We start from the raw sequence: 24,316 nt of genomic DNA on the forward strand, positions 1-24,316 counted from the left end.
CTATATCTGATTTTTTTGACGACCCGCTTACATCAACTTTCAAAAGTGACCCATATCCGATTTTTGCATTTACACTATACACTGCTGAAACTACCAAACGTAGACGTTCTGACCCGGAAAAGGAAGTAAAACAGCACGAAATATAATGGATGCAGATGCAAATAAAATTATAGTGTTTTGCTTTCCACAATATTTTGAAAAGTCAACAAAAAAAATCAGCAAAACATTGGTCTCGTATGGCGGAGAAAAAAAGGAGAGCCCTTTATTTCTGTAACAACCCTGCATTTTTGCATGCACTGTCTCTTCACCCCAAAGACTTAAAAGACATGAAACCTCCGCATTGCTCCACTGTGTGTATCCTTCGTCCTCCATCGCACCTATAATAAGTCATGTGATCTCAGTTGGTGGCCTCCACCTGAGTTGACGTCACTTTTTTTAATGACATACGACTCTCATTTACTGGGGAATATCTGATTTGTCTGCTTACATGGCACATGCAAATGCAAGTATCCGATTCATATCCGATTTATTGCCACATATGAATGAGGCCTGAATCTGATCTGAGAAAATCGGAATCCATGCGGTTTTTTCCTGCTTACACGTTCACCGGTCATATCCGATCTGTGCCACATGAGAGGAAAAAATCGGATTTGGGTCACTTGAACCATGCAGTGTAAATGGGGCCTCATAAACTCTATACAAATTGTGAGTTCTTCATTATCACTGTAATTAAATTAGTATTGTTTAACTAGCTCGTAGTAAAGGTATAGTAAATGGAAGGAGTGAAGAGTTCTCACTTTAGATTAGGTCACGGAAAATGGGAAAATAACATTAACTTACATGAAGTTTGTAAATTTGTGAATTTTGAGAAGGACGTGTAAAAACTGACAAATCTCATTGGTTCAAAATTCCGTACATTAACTTTAACAAAAAAATGACAATTACCTAAATAAACCTTTTTTTTTTTAGATTGCTTTCCATAACTGAAAATACATTTATCCTCTGTAGTGGACACTATCAATTTGTTCATTGGGCATTTTAATAGAATTTTTTTAATTCAGCTCTACAGAAGACTATTTCAAATTAAACCATGATCATCACATAAATTATATTTGAAAAACACAATTATACCAAAGCCTCTCTCCAGTCCTTCAAACACTGCAGAAGCTGATCTTTAACTAGGGATGGGTACTGAAACCCAGTATTAAAATGGCCCCGGGGCTGAATTATGAAAGACCGCAGTATCAGTAAGATCTGACGCTATCGGTTCTGCTTTCGGTACTGGAGGGAAAAAAATTAATGTACTATGTATTTTTCCTTAATAATGTTATCGTGCACATTTTATCTCACCAAACATTTCTAATGTGCAATCATATTAAGATGTTTGTCTGCGAGATCTGCGAGATCTCTCATGCGCGCCGCGGAGGCTGTCTGTCAGTCACACACACACACAACAAGAACGAGCGCGGCGCACACACACGAATAACAGTACGAAAACTCCCGCTTAATAATAAGAGTGACGATGGCGAAAATATTTGCTTAATAATGTTATCGTGCACATTTTATCTTACCAAACATTTCTAATTTGCGATATTATTAAGACGTTTGTCTGTGAGATCTGCGAGATCTCTCATGCGCGCCGCAGAAACACACAACGAGCGCGACGCACACACACAAATAACAGTACGAAAACTCCCGCTTAATAATAAAGAGTGACGATGGCGGAGAGAGCAAAACGTTCCAAAGTGTGGTTATACTTCACTAGTTAGGGTGACCAGGTGAGATTGGCTGAAATTCGGGGGGGTGGGGGGGGTATCTGCGGTCTTGTGTGACGGGATGGGGGGCTTGATATTAGACTGCGTAGCCTATAATAAAAGATAATGCATTTCAAACCTTAACTAAACACATTTTTATTCAAAGATCAACAGTCTGTCATTAGTCTTTAGTCTGCCACAAAAAAAAACAACATTAAAATCATGAACTCAAATATGTCAATGTAAAAAAAAAAAACTGACTGTGGCAACAGTGCGTAAATCAGACCTTTCTGTAACGCTAACTCTAATGAGCTTAAACTTATTTTTTGTACACAGTGCCGTGAACTGTCAATCACTCCTGTACGCGTGCATCACTGTCCTCCTCATAGCTGCACCAACTTGCGCTCTCTTCATCAAGCTTTAAAACAAAAAGGGGACAAAAAGGTCGTATTGTCTCTGTGCATATAGATTAATTAGATAAATGAATATCTAAATTCGAGCCGCCTGCGGTATTTTTTTAGAACTTAGAAAAAAGATGCTGCAGCCAATGAGCAGCCGGCGGGGGCTGGTTGCCGGACCACTCAACCTCCGCAGACCGTTTTCAATGTTTATCAGAGAATAGCTACTCAAGATTTTGCTTAAGTATAATTTCCGGGACAATTAGGGCCAGATTCGGGATTCGGGACAACAGTTTAGATTTCGGGACTGTCATAAATTTTTCTGGACGTCTAGTCACCCTAACTAGAGCTCGTTGTCATAAGTGCAACACAATTTTTGCTTGTAAGGGTGGAAACACAAGCAATCTGTCAGAGCATATTTCAAAAGTGCATTATGTGCAGACAGAGAAATGCAAAGTTTTCGACTACCTAGCTAGCTCGTCTCTGGTTGTTACCCCATCTACGTCAGGTAAGTATGCTAAAATCATGCTGAATCAACGTTGTTCACGTCATTTAAAATAAATGTAAAATCTCCCTGGTTTGCTAACCTTACGTAGAAATTCTGTTGATTTCTTTTGGGAGAAATGAGAGAACGAAATCAACATATTTTCTACTTGTTTTTAAAATTCCAAATAAAGAAAAATCTGTATGTATCTTTCTTCAAAAGAATGGCTAAAGAGTCCTTTTGCAGCCTACCTACATGCCCCACCCGTGTTGCTTTGTACCACTGTATCTTCTTTAGCAGAAAAATATAGTTTATTTCATTTGTTTTACGTTCATTTGTTTTTTGTATAATAGCTATCTGTTCAAACATGGCTGTTTCTTGCACTACAAATAATTTTTTTATTAATTTTACATAAAAAATAAAGAAATGTTAATTCTGTTCTCAACTCGTTCTTAAAAAAAAAAACACATACAACACAAAGTACCGATAAGAATAACGTTAAAGTACCGGACCGTTAAGCAGTATCGGTAAGAGTAGTAATACCGTTAAAACCTTAACAAAACCCATCCCTATCTTTAACATTCTCAAAGATCTTTATTATTGTATGCTACTTTAAAAGCTCTTAAAAATTATATTTCGTTGCTTAAAAATCACAATTATCTTAAACTACTATTCTAATTTGATCAGTAAGATGAAACGGAGATGTTACTGACCAAATAATGAAACTCTTATGCTCCCAAGGATTTATTTGATAAAAAAATATTTTCAATTTAAAATAGCTGTTTTCTACTGTTTTCTAAATAACGTTTTCTTAAATTTAAATAAGTCGTTTAAGTTTAAAAAAAACTAAATTTCGGTTTGATCCTTCAGACTTCACAGATATCATTCTGAATCATAATTTGGTTCTGAAGAAACATTTATTATCAATGATGAAAACAGCTGTGCTGCTTAATATTTTTGTTAAAACCATGATGAATAAAAACATTGTGGCGTACATCTTAACCCCTACTGCACATTAATACAAAGATCTTTTAAAACATAAGAGATTAGAAATTCAGTTTGGTGGTGTTTTGTGAGCCTTCAGTGAGAGCAGAAAATGACTTGAGTTGTGCCTAAATAGGATAAGGATTCTTTCGTAATTGTTAATTTTGTCCTTACCTGTGTAGGCGGTATCTTCTCTGTGGTGTCCACTGCCTGAGAACGACAGGAAATAACATCAGCGTTGTGCCTTCTCACATATTCACTGCATTTATCATTATAACTAGCATACCGTTTTATCATTGGTTTACCGTTAATTCTGTCTGTGTTTTAGTTTCACCCTCTGAAGGAACCACGTCAACGCTCTGCTGGGAAAAACCATAAAATACAACAGTCATAAAAAAAAAAAAAAAAATTCAAACTGAGTGATGCACAAACTGCCTCTTTGAGTTCAGTGGATACAAATTTAGCCACTTTTGCTTTAAAGTAAGAAAAAATAGTCATTACCTCTGGATCCACAGCTACATGGTCATCAGTTTCACCAGAGGACTTTGCTTCGGGGGTTGAGAGCTGGGAGAGTAGGATTGAATTATACTTTTCAGGTGCTATCCACACTTTATATGTAACATTTATGAGTGATTCTTCAATTGGGCAAAAAATGCACACACAAAATTAATGTTTTTATTTTGTAATTTTGCAGTATTCGATTTTTAATTGCTGAAAATAAGAAACATTCCACATGAGAGCATCATCTTACCTCCTCTACTTTGGCTTTCTTGGATGTCTCATTCCCAATGGGTGAGGCAGGTCTCTTATTGGCAGGGTCAGCAGATAAACATGGACTGGGATGAGGGGTCTGCTGTACACTGTCCACTTTGGGTTTCTTCTCCGAGTCGTGCTGAGCTGGTGAGGCGGGCTGCTTTAGTGGAACTGCACCCGTTTGCGCGTCATTGCTGCTGGAAGTCCCAACATTATCTGGCTTAGTGCCATCCACTGCAATGATCAACAGGACGAGGTAAGAGATGATGAACATTTTCAATCAGTGAACTATTACATCAAATGACAAAATTGCTAAATAAACATGTCTACTTTAATATGATATACCTCTTGAAGAATCCATTTTTCCCTGCAAATCTGAGGTGTTTGTGGCAGTCCCAGTGGAGCTGCAGTCAGAGAGAGAGGAGAGGAGGAAAAAAGGAAGAAAAAGACATGTGTATTGGTACTCCCAAAAGATCTGAGTTACAGAAAATTGACAAGTTGTTAATGGAGATAAAATTAAGTTTAGGGGAACAGGTGACACAAGTGTAAATGGTTTGATGTTTTACCCCTGAGGACTGGAGGCACGGGCGATCTTGGCAGCCGAAGGGCCCGTGGGGGACGGCACTGACATGCTGTTGTCACTGTCCACTGATAGGTCCAGACTGCCATCATTCATCGCACGCAGGCCATCAGATGAATGCTACAGGAAAACAGAGAAAAACAAGAGTTAAGAAAGGTCAAGTTGTGAGAAAGGTCCCATTATACAAGTCACTAAAATGATGAATATAAATGTCTATACATCAATAAAAAAAATAAATTATAAAGCTTTTAAAACGGTGATCTTAAACCAGAGGAAGGAATCAAAATTATGTAAATAAAGAAAGAAAATGCAAAAAAAATAAATAAAACCAACTCAAATGAACAGATCATTTTACCAACTACTGTTTTTTTGTAATGACAGAATATTCTGTAATCAAATGATGAAATGTTTTCATTAAATATCAACTGACCAGGTTCCTGTTAACAAAAAAGTCTGGAAACAAACAGACTATCATAAAACACTGGAGGAAATATCTATACAGCAGGCCTTTAAATATTGTGTTGGACATTTTGAGTCAAAAATATGGAAGCCCATATTAATTGTAAAAGTTCATATCTCACTTTTGTGAGAAAAAAAGGAAGTCAGAATTGCGAGATATAAACTCGCAACTGCAATTCTGCTATTGCAAGTTTGACTTTATAACACGCAATTCTGTAAAAAGTCGGAATTGTGAGATATATATTCGCAATTGTGAGAAAATAAGTCAGAATTGCGAGATATAAACTCACAATCCCAAGTTATAAAGTCAAAATTGCGAGTTAAAAAAATCAGAAATGATCCAATGAAGAAAAAAACAATCAGTAAAACTTTATCTTGTCACCTTGAAATCATTTTATTACTTGAAAATCACTTCTTAAATCTTTTTCTACATTTTGAAACGATTGTTCAGCCTATTTGCAAAGTAACAGATGAACGCTTGCCTTTCTCTTGCTCCTCTGAATGGCAACTTTGGGCAGTAGTTGTTGCAGTTGTTTCCTCTTCACATGCATGGCTGTGATTTTCATATCTGGCTCAAACATTTTACTAGTGATCGCCTGCCGGTAAACTACAGCCATTCAGAGAACAAATGTTGATTACTGAGAGAAGTTTAATCATAGCGCAAAACTAACAAACATCTAGAAAACAGGTGGTGTGTTTTTTTGTTCTCTTGCCAGGAGAAAGCTAGACTTACCAGTGTCTGTGAAAGACTGGATGTCAAACGTCAGGTCCACATTAAGATTTTCTGGACCCTCCATTTTTTTGAACACAACACCTATTACCCAAATTGTGCTGAACTCCTCCCTGTATGTATACAAATAAAGGATAGAGCGAGTAAAGACTGCCATTTGACATCACTTCCTTCGGTCAGTTTTAAGCCTTCGTTCAAGTTCAAATCAAAAAATTTAAAAAAAGGACAAAAGCGTCTAAAACTCACTTGTCAGTTTCCTCTTTTGGTCCGGGGAATGACTGTGGATTCACATGAGCGAGTGTGATGAACTCATTCTTCTCCAGGTTTCCCACCAGGATTCGGATCTTTGATTCCACGAGGCCCACCCTATCAGACAAACATTTCATTCAGTCCTGGCCTTCAACATTTTTAAACTGATGCAGGGGACATGAGCTGAACATGGGTCCGATAAAGCATGTGACGCTGTTGTACTCACCACTCTAAGTGCTGCTTCTCTGTCTGTGCACTTGCTAGCAACACTATATAATGCCTTTGGACATAAAAGACAGAACAATGCCATTACATCCTTTAGACCACAGTCGTTCAACCAAACCCGGCAAAACCTATAGGGCCCCCCCCCCCCCCCCCCGATATCTCTGACACTTCTCTCAAAAGACAAATACAGCTTCACTCGACACAGCAGGGATCACTCGCATCCAGCCATGAACACACTTCACACACTAAGCATTTGAACAACATTCACAGGAGATCAGAAACATGAAAAGATCGACATGCTGATCAATTCTGTCAAACTGAAAAATAATCTTCTTAAAGGTATAGTTCACCCTAAAATGAAACATTTGTCATTTACTCACCCTCAAGTTGTTCCAAACCTCTATGTTTCTGTCTTATGCTGAACACAAAAGACATTTTGAAAAACCACTGCTGGTAGCCATTGACTTCCATTGTATTTATTTTTTTCCATACTATGGAAGTCAAAGGCTACCAGCAACTGTTGAGTTACCAACTTTCTTCAAAATACCTTCTTTGGTGTTTTAATGAAGAAAGAAACTTTCATTTTGGGGTGAACTATCCCATCCTGTTTCCCACTAAAAATTCACCAATACGTTTATTTGAAGCAAAGCTGCTCAACTTTGTCCTACCAAAGTGACTCAATACAGGTTACTTGTTATTTGAGTAGATGGTCTCATGTACAAACTTTCAGCATTATATTGATTATAAAAAACATGATTTTCTGTGAGATAGCTCCTTATATCTCAAATCAATAGAGATTAAAACAAAAAACAAGATATTTAGCATTTTGACCACAACTTAAAAGTTAATAGCGTCATTATTTGTGGATGTATTCTTTGTATTTTTCTGCAAAGCAACACATTTTGGGCATTTTTTCCCACAATGATTACATATTCCTGACTCGTCTTGACAGAACAGAATGAGATACTGTAAATCAATCATATTTCATCCATTCTTTTAACCAACTAATTTCTACATTGTCTTTATGGAAGAACTAATGGTGATTCTGAATTTTGAGCACCACAATGAACGGCATATAGTCGCAGCTTCCTCATGAGAAGATTGTCGTACAATGAAGAGCTGAAATGAGCTCAAATGTATTAAAGATTGACCCAGTAAAAACCCCACTTGCAAAAAATTGTTGATTGGATTTCTTTAGACCTCCATTAACCATTAAAATCGTATTTTTCATTTTTATTGTTTGAATTTATTAATTTATTTTTTAAATATTGACTTCAAGCCACTATGAACTTCACACCACAGCAATTGAACAAAAAAAACAAAAACAGACTAAATGCTAAACATTGACGGAAATAGAAAATAAAGCAGAATTAGAACACTATGAAAACACAAGACTAACAAGAAATACATTGTACGAATTGTGAACTAAAACATTTTATTTTTGAATTGTATACAAATTAATATAGCACAAGAAAACCAGAAAACCATTTTAAACTTAAATACCTACCTTTAAATATTTTAATTTAACCATCTCAAAAAAAAAGTTGCTTAGATTTCAGGCATGCTCTACAATCGTTATTTGTTCAGCAGGACTGTAACACATTTTAATTGTCAAAATCGTAGAATTGTCATAAAAGCCATTGTGTTGTTCTCCATATGCATAAACGGATAGTATGCAAAATTCTGCTTTTATTTCAAATTGATGACACTGATTACATAAAATAGTAATTGTGAATGGGCTATGAATGTATGTGGTTGCAGTTTTGAGAAATAAATCTTTATTGAAATGATTAATTCTCACCACGCGTGTCCAACAGGATATGCAGCTTAATACATACTTGTATTTCTGAAAGAAGTTTGGTGCTTCAAATAATTTGGACCATTCTGCTTTATTCAGCAATATTTCATCCGTGATTGCAAGACCTGTGAGGAGTTAAACAAATAAATAAATATGTGACTGTAATACTGGCGTAATTTCAGCATATTTTAGCTTAAAACAAATCACTCAACCAGAAATTAAATTCCCATCATTATTCCAAACCTGTATGACTCGGTTTTTAATCAGTGGAATGCAGGAGATTTTCAGCCAATACATTTTTCTTCCTTTTCATAAAATGATCCATCTCCCATTCTAAGTTACATCCTTTGGCTGTTTACGGTTTAATATATTTTCTGTTTTTGCTGATGGCCCGTACGCACAAGTTTTGAGGACCACTGCTTTAGAAAGACTCTAAATAAATAAGAATATATATATATATATATTTCCTTATATATATTATTTTAAGGTTGAAATCTACAGTAATGCAATGCACCGTGTCACTGTTTTTGCAGTTTTGTAGAACGTTCTTTCATATTATATACGCTTTCGAATATTTCCACGTGTAGCATGCCTGGGTTGCCAGGTTTTCACAACAAAACCCATCCAATTGCTACTCAAAACTAGCCCAATCGTGTTTTGAGGGTGGTCCACCGGTATTTCAGGGGGTAAAATACACGTTTTATAGAGGGGTTCCCTAAACCGCGGACTTGGCACCACTGTATTGTGCCAACTCGATGCTTCCTCTGAAGACCGCGCTTAGATGTGTTCGACTTGAAGCAGCGCTGAAGTACCGCGAGAGCTATAAGAGATCAGACGTGTCCTTTTGCTTTCTCTCGCTGTAGTTTGATGTCACACACCGGTTGATCTTTAAGTCCAGTTGAACACACCTCTTTACTCTTGCGTGTCATGTGACCGAGTTTATTTGCAGCCTCTGCGATTTACAAATCTTGTTTTTTTTTTCATATTGCGGTATCGCGAATGCAATTAATCGTTCAGCCCTACTAGAGACCATGTTTCCCTTCACTTTCACAGTTTGAAATCCATTAAAGGTGAACATGATCTAAAACGTCTTGTTTTGTGTTAAACTGCAGAGAGAAAGTCATACAGGTTTGAAACAGCGAGAGAAAATATTGATATCTTGAGATCGTTCTTTTCATTATACTATGAGAACGTTTCTAGGAATCTTCAGAAATGAGACTGACCCCGCTTGAACTCTTCCACCATGATGGCCCGAGTAGAGGTGGACACATTGTAAGTGGAGTTTTGTTGAGGGTAAGCTGGTGTGATGATTGGCATGAGGTGGTACCGGTCACTGGGGGTTACCTGAGAGGAAAAGAGCCCAAAACATTAGCAGTGCAATAAAGCACAATTCATGACTAACCTAACTGACACAGAACAGAAAAATCATACCATTTAGTAAATGATTTGCTAATGTAGCGGTCTATTTTGACCTCTGCAGAAAGCTTGAGTATGATTTATGTCTGATGACAATATTTGTTAATAAAAAAAAGACATAAGACTTCAAAATAAGAAAGCAATATCCTGAACATTTTTGGTATGTTCGATATTACCTTCATTTAAAACCAGCACCAACAGTATTGTGATGACATTGTTCTTATTAGTTCAACACTCTTCCTGATTGTCAGTTTTGTACTCATTACCTATATCAAGGAGGGTTGTGGCAACTGGCGGACTCCAGGCCGAATCCGGACGACGAGATGCGTCCATCCGGACCGCGAAGCCTTTTGACATAATGAAATAAATAAATGCCAAACGCTAATTTCTAATAAAATCAAATTTATATAAAGCACGTCAAGGTCAGCTCAGTAGAGCCGCTTGGGTACTACTGCGCAACGGGTTGCTACTACAGTTAACTGTTGATACGTTTAGACATACAGTCGTGCATGCAGTGAAGAGAGCAGCGCGCAGACAGATGACTGAGAGTGAAAAACAATGGTATTCTTAAAAATTAGGTTGATGGGTCCTTAAAAAAAATATCTTAAACTTAAGGCCATAAGAAGTCTTAAATGATACAAGAAAATATGACTTCAGGAGGTCTTAAATTTGGGGGCGGAAAGACAAGAATTGCGATACGGCTAAATGTGATGATTAAACTTCAATAGGCGATGATTTCATTGAATAAATGAGTGCTGAAGTCAGATGCTGTGCTGCTTTGTGTACTGCAAACCGGGGAAACAGTGATATTTCTGATGTTCTGACAGCGCCACCTGCTGCATGCATTTTCCCATCAGCTGTTTTTGTTCAGAACAACGTGAAAATCAACCCATGTTTTTACACAGCAAACACACACAGCAGTAAATGTGAACTGGTGGATAAACAAGAAGATAATGCATTATAGAAAAAGAATTCCTGGTCTATGTATATGTATATATATATATATATATATATATATATATATATATATATATATATATATATATATATATATATATATGTATATATATATATACATATATACATACATACATACATACATACATGTATACATACACACACACACATATATATGATTTACAAAATATGATTTAGGTAAGCAACATTATATGGCCATGATATTCCCCCGAATATCAATATCAACAGGATTGCAATGATTCAGTGGCCCATTCATAATGACATCGTCACTTGCCTCGTTTCTGAATTCAGCCATTTGAATCACTTGGTTGAATGAATGAAATGGCTCACTCATTAAAACGGACATTTGCCGCTACCTACTGGTGCTTTAGTCATATTTAAAAGTATCATTGCATTTCTTGAACATTTATTTTTATGCATTTCTATTTCTTCCTCTTTCCACAGAGCACATTATTTTGAGAGTTGTTTAAGGGAGACAAAATGTGTGTGTGTGTGTGTGTGTGTGTATATATTTGGGTTTGCACCGACTAGTCGCTGGACCTATAGAGGGCACAACAGGATTATAAATCTTGCAAGGATACATACTGCAAGGAATCAGCAGTGTTTTGATTTGAGGGCGCGGGCAAACGTAAAGAGAACGACGTGGCCTGTGTCCATTAGTGGTGGAAATTATGATTCTTTCAAGAGATTCGTTCATTTTCAGTTCGTTCACCAAAATGATTCGTTTAGAATCGTTCACCGATTCGTTCAGTGATCATTTCTTTGTATTACACAAAATTTGCCAGCAGGTGGCAAAAAAGAGTGTATTATGTGTTATGTCTTAAGTCAACGAACGTATTCACTTGTTACAAAAACTGATCTGGCTTTATTAAAATGTATGCATAATCGCATTCAATATATAAAGTCTAATAAAGTTGTTCAGATGAACAAAGCACAAGGTTTTCTTGCCTAATTAGCATTTTAATTGTTTGGTCAGACAGTTTGTATATTATATTCACATTCATAAATCGGGGATTAAAAGTGGTGTTCTGTATGCTAAATATCAAAACTAGCGTATGTGCACAGTACCTGTAACTGTGCTTTGCATTTTGTGAGATTGAAATGCTAAATGGCAGACTAACCCAGTTTACTCTCATTCATTTCATTCACGAACGACATGTATCTGTTCATTGAACTCGTTCGACAACGACATGTGTGCCAGTTAAGTCATTTCATTCACGAACGAGATGTACTAAATCATTCAGCTCGTTCACGAACAACATGGGTATCAGATCAGTCATTTCATTCACGAACGATAAGATCTCTAGATGTCGTTCAGACTCATATGAAACTCGTTCATTGAAGGGCGTATTCGTTCACTACATTCAACAAATCACATGCTCCATCACATGTCATACTCGAAGGCTATTGGCTCGAGGTTGAGTAACTCTTTGACAGGATGAAACAGTTCACGGAGCTACCCGGTTGAACTAGAAATATGAGTCAGTGGATTGCGTGAATGAGAACGATTCGTTCACCTAAGAGATTCGTTCAAAAAGAACGATTCGTTCACGAACGACACATTACTAGTGTCCATTGCAAGATAGAGCTGACATACCACAACTAGGGCTCTATGATATCCGCGATGCAGAAAACGTGGAGGGAATCGCGGAATCCAGTCATAAAAACAGAATTTACAGTTAAACGCGTAATGGCACGGAATTTGCCAAATTTTGAATGAATTAATCAAAAATAGGTCATTGCACTTACATCAAATCACGATATGGACTAATACCTGTAAATATTAAGCCGGAACAGTCTATTTAAATATGAATCCTGCATGTTCTGCATGTCTGTGTTAATGAATGGAGCAGAAGTGCGTCTTCATTTATTAAACACACGGAAGCGCACGTGACGCTCCGGTGATTTCAGCATCTGCTGTCTCACTAAATAAGACGTGAACACATGAACAACATCTCCAGAACTGCTCTGACAGTCACTTTATGAGGATTTGACCGTTTGATTTGAGTAAAACTAGCGTCACACCACATACACAGAACTGTAAAGGTACGCCAACCCGCCAAAATAAGAGTCCAGTTAAAGACTATTGTTCAGCAGAATGTACATAGCCTACCGGCAAAAAAAAAAAAAATCAAACATTAAGGTTTAATCACACAACATTTCTTCCATGTTTTATTTTTAATAGTAAACCCCCTTTGTTTACCAAAAAGTTAAGTTAATTTTCAATAATTAAAAGATAAATTAAATTAATGTTTTATGTGTTTAATGTGCATCTCAGAAAATGCTTTATTTAAATACCCAACTGGATGGCACTTAAATGCACTTAATTCATCTGTCAACTTTGTTGTCATTGTTCACAGTACAAGTACAGACAGAGAAACAATGGGTAATAATTAAAAAATTTTTTGATGTATGCATTGCATTCTATACATTTAAAAAAAAAAAAAAAAAAAAAAAAAAAAAAAAGGGAACTTAGTTGTTCATTTTAAGAGACCTGTGACGGTTAAGAGACCTGTGACCTGTCACGTTCAACATGGACGTTAATACGCACAAACACACACCGAGACTGTTTGGTGATACAAGAGTTTATTGTAATTATTGATCAGAGAGTGAATAAAATACCTGCAACCCTCAGGCCACACTCTCCATTACAGAAACAAACACAGACTACCTTCCATTACAAAGACATTCACATTAGTGGCCAGCACCATTACCACATGTGGAGGGACAAACTCACAGAAAACACTTTACACGTTCCCTTAAATATACAGTCTGAAAGAAACGTATTGGCATGATGTTCTACTTAAATCTACTTTGATGTTATTAATTCGTTCACATTAAACAGGAAATAACAGCAACAACTCGGCCACGTTGCCCCTGAAACCCCCACGCTCAATTAATACATGGTGGATTCCCACCCTAAGCGGAACCAATAATTCCTGCCATTGTTTCTTACCAGGACTCTAAAAATCACGGGATAAACGCTACACATAGTTTACAGGTATTTCATTCACTCTCTGATCAATAATTACAATAAACTCTTGTATCACCAAACAGTCTCGGTGTGTGCTACTAAAATATTCGATAGCTACAGCCCTAAATCTACTGCACTTTAATGCACACACAGACTACAGACAGTATCTCGTACGTCACGCGCAGATCGCTCGCGCACAGAATCATTCAGCATGGAAATGTATGGCCAACGCCGTTCTGTGAATTCTCAATAAAATAGCTTAGAAACTAAAAGGTTTAAGCATATATTTGTTGATAACTAAATCCCACAGCGTCACTACTACTAGAGAGACGCTGCCATGTAGAAATAAATCACACAAAATCGCTCTCACTAATGTATTCATATCAGAGGTGGGGACAAGTCACACATGGTCAAGTCCAAGCAAGTCTCAAGTCTTAAACATCAAGTCTCGCGTCAAGTCTCAAGTCACAGTTCAGATAAATCAAGCAAGTCAAGGGTTCACCTTAAGCAAGTCAAGTCGAGTCCTGATAAGTTTCAAGTCAAGTCAAGTCAAGTACTAAAATAATTAGAGGTACGTTTTTTTTATACATATTTATTTTTGCACAGAAAAGATGAACTTGTAAACATATATAATGTATCTTATTCATTATACATTTGCTATATATGAATCATATGCATATCTGTGCTACATTAATATCTGAAAATAAAATAAAACTGTGTTGTCTACACAAAACATTTAGAGTCTAAGATGTATGATCCAATCTGTCTAATTCAGTTTAATTGAAACAGTCTAAAATGTGCTGCATTTACAGAAAATAAGGTTTGCCAAGACATTGGAACTTACTCTGGCCATCACAATAATATGTAATTGCGCTGTAATTATTCTTGTCTGTATGACCAAAAAAAAAAAACTAGTGATCACATCGGCGCCTCCATGTTAGCCTGTCATGCAGTATGGTATCAGCGCAATGCTTTTTAGTTTCCACACGCAGTCCACTAACACTTGAAAATGCGCACATTTAATACAGACATTATAGCCTACATGTAATATATGGAGCGTCCCGCTCATTTTAAGATGCCTATCAAAATCAAAATTCAGGCTACGTCACTGTTATAGCCAAAGTCCCCAATAACATTACATCTATTTACGAGACGTATCAGTAATGATAATGGTCACATTTCTAATAAGAAAAAACATAATATGCATCAAGGCCAAACTATATCAAACATAAAAGATTAATTCATTACATTAGTAATCGTTATAGATCTTAGTGAAACTGACTAGAAAGAGATGACCTTCTTATAGGGATGGGCATTCGATTAAATTTTCTTAGTCGATCGTCGGGAGAATTAACGATCGTTTAGCAATTAATCATTAATATTTGTATAATATAATTATTCAATTTTTATAATTAAAAAATGCAATGAATACAAAAATACAGCGTATTTTTCCTCGGTGAGACCTTTATTACAAGATCAACTTGTGGCAGACAGTTAAACTATGTTCAGGCAAACCGAACATATATGCGCGTGCATATGCTGTGCTCTAAAGCAGCGGAACCTGCAGCTGCAAGCCAGCGTTCTTAAACAGAGAGCTCATATGTTCCAAAATAATAATAATAATAAAAGAATCATGTTAAACAATAACATAAAAAAACATAATAATACTTAGATCTGACAGGTTTTGTCAAAATGTAACTCAAAACTATCCAAGCCAGAAGAAAAGGCCAGATATTAGGCTTCCTAACAATTACGCTAACTTAACAAATTATGCTACTTAAAGCCTTGTGAAAAATAACTAACTTTAGTAACTAGCATACAACTTCTGCACGAGTCTATGGATTTTTGTTGAGAAATATAAGCATGTTGACATGATCTGGGGTCAGAAGCGACCGCAACCTGGTGACCATCAGTCCAGCCGCCGAAAACACCCGCTCTGAGGGAACTGACATTGCAGGTGGGACATTGCTGGGATGCACAGGTACATCAAATATTGCACCCTGGTGGTAAAATATTTAATTGCTGCCACACAGTGAAATTCATTTAATTGCTTCAAGACTCACACTACGCAACGCAACCTGCATTAGATTAAAAAAAAAATGCATTCGATAAAAAAAATGCATTAGATTAATCGATAAATTAACGTGATCAAAGAAATTCTTAACGATCAATTATCGATCATCGATTAATCATGACCATCCCTACTTTCTTACCTTTCCTTGTGGTTCTTTAAATGTCGAATGAAATTTGACGTCATGGTTGTCATGTCGGATATTCTTGCGTTGCATATTTTGCATCTGGAAAATCTTTTTTTATTGGCACGGTCCAGTTCAAAGTCCTTATAGCCAAACAGGACTATTTGTGGAGCTCGACTAACATTACTGTCTTCCATGTTTGGCGTGGTTTGAATTGTGCAGCGTTTAAGGCACAGACGCTGATTAGTGGTGCTGACGTCACAATAAGTATTTTTTTTTTTTATTAATTTTATTGCTGTTTGTTTATTATAAGTTCAAGTATTTGTCGAGTCTTCCACTTCAAGTCAAGTCAAGTCTCAAGTAACTTGTTCTCAAGTCAAAGTCAAGTCATTTTCATACTTTAATCAAGCAAGTCGCAAGTCCTGAAAATTGTGACTCGAGTCAGACTCCAGTCAATCATGTGACTCGAGTCCCCCACCACTGATTCATATAAATGTAATCTTTACTGTGCTACTTTATCTGTATCTGATTTAGAACGAGCAGAAATCTGTGAGAAATAAAACGACCCAAATGCAAAAGAACTGATAAAAATTATCTGTTATAGGAGCAATAGCCATGTACGCAGCACTGTGTTATAAGGGGTTTTTCACAGCTCCAGACTTATTTGTATACAACAATAGATATTTTACCTCAGATCATGAAAATAAATTAAGCTAAAGCAAACTTGCGTTAAAACTGAAGGATGGTATCTAGGCCTGCAAAAACTAATCGATAAAATCGATTATTATCGATAATGAAAATCATCGATAATGATTTTCATACAACATACGTAGTGTGCAAATACGTGTCTCCTCTTCGCAAAAAAAAATAAAAAATTTTATGGTCATAACCATATCTGTAAATGTCACAAATTCACACAAGCATTTCCATTTTTGCATAAAGGCCCATCCTGACAGTCTGCATTAGGTTGACATCTTTACTGAGAGAGTGCCAGCGCGTCGGCACACGTTAAACAGACGGAACACAGAGAGGTGAGTGAGACAATATTCAGCGCAAAAACATTCACTGTGCTGAAATATCTGTTGTTTAACATTTATATTTAGGTTTAAAAGTCAACATGAAGTCCGAGTAATTTATGAGAGTAGGAACCATGAAGGGACAGCAACGTGTAATTGTCTGAATATAAATATCAGATGCTTTTACAGGATAAAGAAATAATAGTAAGATGAGATTGACTGTGATCAAATTGATGGAAAATTGCCAGGTCGTCTTCTGTGTGAACGCAAAAACACATCCTGGAATTGATTCCGGGTTCGATCCCAGGTTGGGTACTGTGTGAACAAAAGCCAGAATCAATGTCGTAAAGGGCGTGTCGTAGTGATGACGCACATTATCGTTTGACTCTTTTACTGGGTGTTTTGAAGGCAGATCAACGTTTGCGACAAAAAAATGTGTGCAAACCGTAATGAAGCAGAGATCAGTCAGCTCCTCACTATCCACACCGAAGTTGAGATCATTTGCCAGCTTAAGTGAAAGTTAACGTAGTGCATGACAAAAATGCAGGTTTTATTAAAGGAATTTTAAAATATAAAATATAAGCACAGGCTTATAGCTTTGACATTTATCCTGCTTGAATTTGTTCTAAGAAAGGCACATAACTTCAAGTAATAAACTTTCATCTGTGAATATAAAATATTTTAACTACAGTGTTTTTCTTTCATTTCCCCAACTGCAGCCGTCAAATGTAACACATCAGTGAGACAAAGCTGACGGCCATTTGTGAAAATGTGCTTTGATGCTCTTGTTTGATAACTTGTGGTTAAAGCACCACTAATTGGTCAAAATCTCATTTTGGTTGGCCACCTACTTTATGTCATTATAAGTGTTTGGTCATCAAATCTGATTGATCATTGCAAAAAATGTGTTTATATATTCTGTATGTGTTCATACTTTATTCTATATACATAGTAACAGTCAAATGTTTGGACACACAAATGGGAAAGTAGCTGCTGTTTGAATAACCAAAGAAATGTAACCATTATAATTAGTAACTTACAATGTTTCTATTTAATTATGTAAAATACAAATTCAGTAATATTACATTTTATGACAAGACATCGATAAGCCGCCCGACTAGGGCTGTCGCGATAACCGCAATATTGTCATTCCGCGCTGTTGACAAGCAAACCGCAGAGGAAAGATAGCAACCGCAGAAATTGCGGCTAACCGCAATGTTCAGGTTTTTTTTTTTTTTTTTTTTAATTAGGCTGTGGCCTTCTTGTTTTTTCAATTTGTTACTGTGCATTCAATGTTAAATAAATTAATAATACAATATGGTTACGACTAATTTTCTCGCGAGCCGTTGTAGCTTTATGGTGCTTCGTTTGTTTTGAATAGGCCGGCTGAAACGATGGGAGGCACTCTGGTCCCAAAACCTAATGTCACGTCGCCAGTTTGGGAACATTTTGGCTTTCAAGCCAATGAAAAGTGCGAGCCAGCGAATATAGATGAGGCAATATGCAAAAATTGCTGCAAAAAGGTTCCTGTGACGCAGCAACACATAATTTGAGGTCATCGGGACATTCTAAAACGCTTAACCTGAAAAACGCTTAAAGTGGTTTAATGTACTAATACAGTGATATTAACAGACCAAACTCACTAAACATCATATTAATAAAGTATACTATATACACAAAATCAGATGATCACGGAATATGAATTCAACGCGTTTGATAACACGTTAAGCCTTTTCCTCTCATAGAAAACCATAAGGCTTAACGTGTTATTAAACGACTTGCATTCATATTCAGGGATCATCTGTTTTTTTTATAGATAGTATACTTTATTAGTATGATTTTTAGTGAGTTTGGTCTGTTAATATCACTGTCTTAGTACATTAAGCCATGTTAAGCATTTTTCACGGTAAGCGTTTTAGAGTGTCCCCTGTCATCCAGCGCAGCTGCCCCCTCAAGCATCAGGTCACGGAGCAACATCAAACAGAACAGTTGACAGCCGTGAAAGTAACAGGCATACCTGCTGAAGTCACGGACAACCTCCGCGTCAGTGCCCATACCCAAGAGAGCTCACACGCTATCTGCATGAGGAGTGCATCGACTCCAACGCGAATCCAGTGTCCTGATGGGCCAGGGATGGCGCGATAATCAGTCTAGATTTCCACTGCTGTCCAAAGTCGCACGCAAATACGTGTAATACATGTTAGAACTCTTTAGATTTCTTTAAAAAAAAATGTATTGGAAAACGCATGTTCTTTTTGCTGTTTGGCATTTAACAAACAAAAATGTTTTAAAACGTGTCTCTCTGTCAGTTAAAAAAGCAACAATAAATGCTACATAACTCAAAGATAGAGCTTTGTATGCAGCAAAATCAGGATAAATTAGGTATGTAATCTATTGAGCCACCCATAATAACCGCATGGCAAATTTCTTAACCGCGACAGCCCTACGCCTGACTGGATATTAGAAGATATTATGTGTAGCTATTAGACAACAGTTATATAAGGCTGCTTTTAGCCTTACCCTGAAGTAAGTTCACTCTCCGGCTATGAATCTATGCTAGTAAATAAATGAATTATTATGATAATACTGTTTATTATCATGGTGATCTCACAGGCTGACGATAGGAGGATATCGCCCAACACTAATATCAAGGTTTAAACGTACACTATGGAATTTTTGGCCACTAGGGGTCAATCAATAAAAATAATAACATAAGACGTACTTTGATGACGTCGGGAAAGAGCGTAGGCTCATGGGAGTTGTTGTTCATTGGAACATGCGCTCTGTCGCTCCCCACATTCCTCACTCATTTTAACTGAGGCCGGCGACACACTGGATGCGTGGCGCAAGCGTCTCAGCTGCGTAATTTTGTACACAAATACATATTAATTCATGACATTTTGATGTTTGAAGTCTATAGGTTGACATAAATTTAGATATAAATGTAATTTAAAAAATAAATAAATAATTATCGATTTTCAAATATTGAACCTGTCAAACATAAGTCTATTTTGCCGTCAATACTGTTGACGGTGTCCTTTATCAGTAGGCTTTATATTTATGTTCAACATGAAGTATAGATATTGTTGTCATGAAGACAAGAGCCTGGTCTGTCAGCGGTCTCCCTTCACCTACAGCAGCAGCAGCAGCCTAGTATTTTGACAATCACATCTTTTCGAACGGAGAGATATATGAATTATCAGACCCCTATCAAATCAATATTCCATCTAGCTAGTAGTAATATATGTAAAAAAAAACACGGTTGCCTTTTGTTAATAATTATAATTACGTTTATACTATGATATCGAACAAGATAGTGAACTGCATTTGAAGCTACTTTATCCAGCTAGATATAGAACACATGTAGATTTACATTATACTCTACATGAGAGCTAGTCCGTCTGCGTTTTACACAAGACATCATCGTTTCACAAAATATACGGATAGATACAGTTAGCTGAATGGATGCATACCTGTTTATTAGAATGCAAACATCTCTCTGTAGTTTCAGCTTGTCACGAAGCTCTCTCTATCTTGGAAATGCAACTCCAATATTTACCCGTGTCTTGTTTGTTCTCTTGTCCCAAAACCTTCTCAGGTCATTTATTTCACCCGTACGTTTGACTGCGCTTCACAGAACGTGCAGGCAAAGCATAATCATGATCCATAACTAAGTTATTGATTGAAGTATAAATATGAATATAAATATAAAATATAATAGTCTCGATCAAGGCTAGCTACTACTTTTTCTTCTTCGTCTCGTCTTTGCTTCTGTTCACCTTTGTATTTGGCGGTTCCGCAGGAAGTTAGATAAACTATAGGGGTCAAAGTTTATATGACGCCATAGACGGGCGACAAAACGGAAATAAAGAAACGTGCCGTGTCTTCTAATTAAACTATAATTTTCTCTGGATTTGAAAGTTCGTAGAAACTTTCGGGATAATGTAAGTACACAACTAACAAATATATATAACATAGATATAGTGATATCTGCTATTTTTAAAGCAGAAAAATTACATATTGCGCCTTTAAGCAAAGAATTTTAATAGTCTACTGCTCCAAATCGTTGGCGCTCTCAAAACATTACTTGATTTATCACTCATAATCAGTGTTGAATAATAATTTGTAAAATTGTTTGGTTTAATTGCAATAACATTATTATGCAATAAATTATTAACTTCATCTTGTAACCTACAATACCAGAAAAGTCATTGGGAAGTTTGATTAATTTTCACGTCTAAAACAAATTCACAAAAAAGTGTTTTAAATTCTTCCCACACAGAATAAAGAATAGTGTTTACTGACATATATTGATATGTATTACTTTTTTTATAAATAATAAATATAAAGATTCAATGTAAGCCTACATTCAGTTCATTCAGTGCACAAAAAACCTGCCTTGATTACTTTATGCTAGATTTGAACATCTAACATGAAATTTACAGACCATGTGTCAATTGACTTTTCTGAATGTATTTGGTGGTCTCTAAATTTAATGCTCATATATTATATATATATATATATATATATATATATATATATATATATATATATATATATATATATATATATATATATATATACACACACACACACACACACACACAAATGTCAAATAAATCTATGAATAAAGGAGTACCCTGGGATCCCAGACTGGGAGGTTGAGATTACAGTCTTCAGGCTGCTTCAGAAGGACAGGGTTTGGCCATTCCCTGAAAATACCAGCCAGCAAGAAACAATTAATGAATCAATTTGAAGAAAACAGGCCTCTAAAAACAAAGACTAGACGTTTCAATTTATATTCGGCATTATTTCATTGACTTCAAATCAGTGGTAACAAGGTGACTTTGAAAAACTCACCACTTTGAGAAAACCAAGAAGAACTTATGGACCAGCGTGGATGCCACAGCATTGGGGTAAAGTTGGCAGGTCCTCGCAACCAACATGGCCCATGATACACCCCCCAGAAAACCCAGGATATTTGAGTAGATATTATGACCTGTAAGCGTTTAAAATAAAATTATTTCTTTAAGCCTTCGGACCAACCATATAAATGAACATACCAGCCATTTTTCAATTTCACATCCTAAGTAAGGTCAAATAAAGCATTTCTAAAAGCCAAACTGTAATCAAAAATTGATTGCTTTTTCAATAAAGTGCAAGCATAAGCACGTGTCACTGATTGCTAGGCAGCATACACAAGCCAAAGGAATCTCCCGAGGCACAAAGCTGCAGTGCTGCTTCTTATTGACTGCACTAATTCCCGCAAACACTGCAGGTCATTTAAGGTCACTGTGGGAACCGTTTTCACATTTGACCAACTTTGGCATGTTCCATGAACAGAACATAATGAAGGTTGACAGATGAGCAACTACTCACGTTTGGCCCACAGTTTGATGGCTCTTAGAGTCAATCTGAAATTCTCAATGTTGGGCACCAGGTGAAGAATTTCATCAGTAACCCTGCAACCTGTAAGTCAGCACATTTAGAAAATCAAAAAGAACAAACCAAGATTACCAGGGGGAAACTTAAGCAAAAAAATGATTTAGGGCTGGGCTTGGCAACATAAATCAATCAATCCTAATTTTGATGAACCAATACGAATTGAATTGACCCTTCACCAGGAGTTTGATTGACAGGCGACCTGACCAATCATAACAGTGAATGTGTCATTTTTTCCACACAGGGGAGCAGATTAACAACGGTGGACTTGTACTTGAAAAAGGGTGTGCACTGACGTCAATCCGCAGTTGAAACAAGATATCCTCTGATGTTCATTCAAGTTTATTTCGCTATACCTATATAATAACTAGTTATTATTGCTGAAACAGAAGGGATGACTGATTCAGGTGCTGCTTGAACTGAGGCGCTACAGTGATCTGTCACGACTCATTAAAGAATTTGTTTTGTTTTTTTTTATGACAAAAGTAGAAAGTTGCGACTTTGTTTCATACCAAAAGAAACATGCTGTCTTGTCTGTCGCCAAGTTGTTAGTTACTTCCTTGCTCTGCTATGTATTTTTCACTGCGTGAGAACATGTAAGCGACCATGGCTTGTCAGACCTAGCAACAGTAACTAAGGGGACGGGTCTTTGCAAAGGGTCAATTGGGGTAGAAGTAATTACGTCATTCAAGTTTACATTATAAAAAAACTGCCTTAAATGTTTGTACAAAACCTTTGTTTGAGGGTTTTTTTATTATATCTAAAAATAAATAGCAATAGAATTGGTTGGACTCTAAGTATTCTTTAAAATATATTAATGCACCAACTGATAGGTTCCCTGTATTGTCTACAGCATTAGTTGAAAGATTGTTTTACTTTAGACAAACTAACAAGATTTACATTTGGATCGGAATGGAATGGATTCTCAAAATGTAAATTCTCAGCCCCAACATGATTAATCATTTATGACTTATTACCATTTAAACTCCGGATGCAGCGAATGTCAAGATTCTTTAGCAAGCCATCATCTCGCAAATCCAGGTTTTCTGGAATGGTTTGTAGTGCCAGTCGGGCAAATAGTATGTCAATCTGATAAAAAAACAACAACATATTACAAAAAAAATAAATAAATACACAAATGTGTGTGTGTGTGTGTGTGTGTGTGTGTGTGTGTATATATATATATATATATACCTCAGAGGTCGGCAACCAACCCAGTAAAGCCGGTTCTATGATTAGTACTAAATATCCATCACCTGCTTTCAAATGGAGCGGCACTTAATATACAGAGCTGGAGTTCACTGACAAGCAACGCAATATCGCATTCATAATCACAGGTGAATCGCATTCGGTTATGAACGCGATATTGCATAGCTTGTCAGCGAACTACGACTCTGTATATTAAGTGCCGCTCCATTCGAAAGCAGCTGATGGGTATTTAATGCTAATCACAGAACCGGCTTTACTGACGAGACACACATGACAATCGCATGCAATTATTCGTGCAGCCCTAAGACACACACACACACACTCAAAACGACAAGCTAATTTTGGCATGAGCTATCCCTTTATTTCATGCAAGTAAGGATGTTAAAAAAAATACCTCAATGCCATCAAAGGACAGCTTTATCACTGGTACAAATGCTTCCTCCACCGCCTAGAAGGCAAGAGCAGCAAAAAGTCAATCATAAAACCTTGCAGATATTGTAGATCAGATGTATACATGTACGCCATTCACAAAAGGCATCCTACCCTCAGGTCTTTGACCTCCTCCTGCTCCTTGAGTTTCTCATAAAACGAGGAGAAGAAGTCCGATCTCTCCACATGACGGGGTGCGACACAGAGAGCATCAATATCAGCACCTACACAATTAGGTTAGTG

General features: G+C 36.6%; 1 protein-coding gene across 2 annotated transcripts in view; it reads right to left on the reverse strand.

Annotated features, from left to right (window-relative positions):
* LOC132092729 (poly(A) polymerase type 3-like) overlaps positions 1-24,316 on the reverse strand; it is a 28,775-nt gene that overhangs the window by 1,507 nt on the left and 2,952 nt on the right. Inside the window, exons 5-22 of one of the 2 annotated variants that reach the window (XM_059499088.1) lie at positions 24,188-24,297; positions 24,039-24,092; positions 23,413-23,524; positions 22,373-22,462; positions 21,854-21,992; positions 21,633-21,705; positions 9,638-9,758; positions 8,455-8,539; positions 6,618-6,671; positions 6,389-6,508; positions 6,146-6,255; positions 5,895-6,019; positions 4,940-5,073; positions 4,719-4,777; positions 4,372-4,607; positions 4,122-4,184; positions 3,926-3,979; positions 3,795-3,830 (exon numbers count right to left, since the gene is read on the reverse strand). In XM_059499088.1, the coding sequence (XP_059355071.1) occupies positions 3,795-3,830; positions 3,926-3,979; positions 4,122-4,184; positions 4,372-4,607; positions 4,719-4,777; positions 4,940-5,073; positions 5,895-6,019; positions 6,146-6,255; positions 6,389-6,508; positions 6,618-6,671; positions 8,455-8,539; positions 9,638-9,758; positions 21,633-21,705; positions 21,854-21,992; positions 22,373-22,462; positions 23,413-23,524; positions 24,039-24,092; positions 24,188-24,297 (1,775 nt within the window). Of the gene's footprint in view, positions 1-3,794; positions 3,831-3,925; positions 3,983-4,121; positions 4,185-4,371; positions 4,608-4,718; positions 4,778-4,939; positions 5,074-5,894; positions 6,020-6,145; positions 6,256-6,388; positions 6,509-6,617; positions 6,672-8,454; positions 8,540-9,637; positions 9,759-21,632; positions 21,706-21,853; positions 21,993-22,372; positions 22,463-23,412; positions 23,525-24,038; positions 24,093-24,187; positions 24,298-24,316 lie in introns of both variants that reach the window. The other variant, XM_059499087.1, reaches the window with a different exon arrangement.

The sequence above is a fragment of the Carassius carassius genome, chromosome 18 (genome assembly GCF_963082965.1).
Source record: "Carassius carassius chromosome 18, fCarCar2.1, whole genome shotgun sequence".
Lineage (NCBI taxonomy): Eukaryota > Metazoa > Chordata > Actinopteri > Cypriniformes > Cyprinidae > Carassius > Carassius carassius.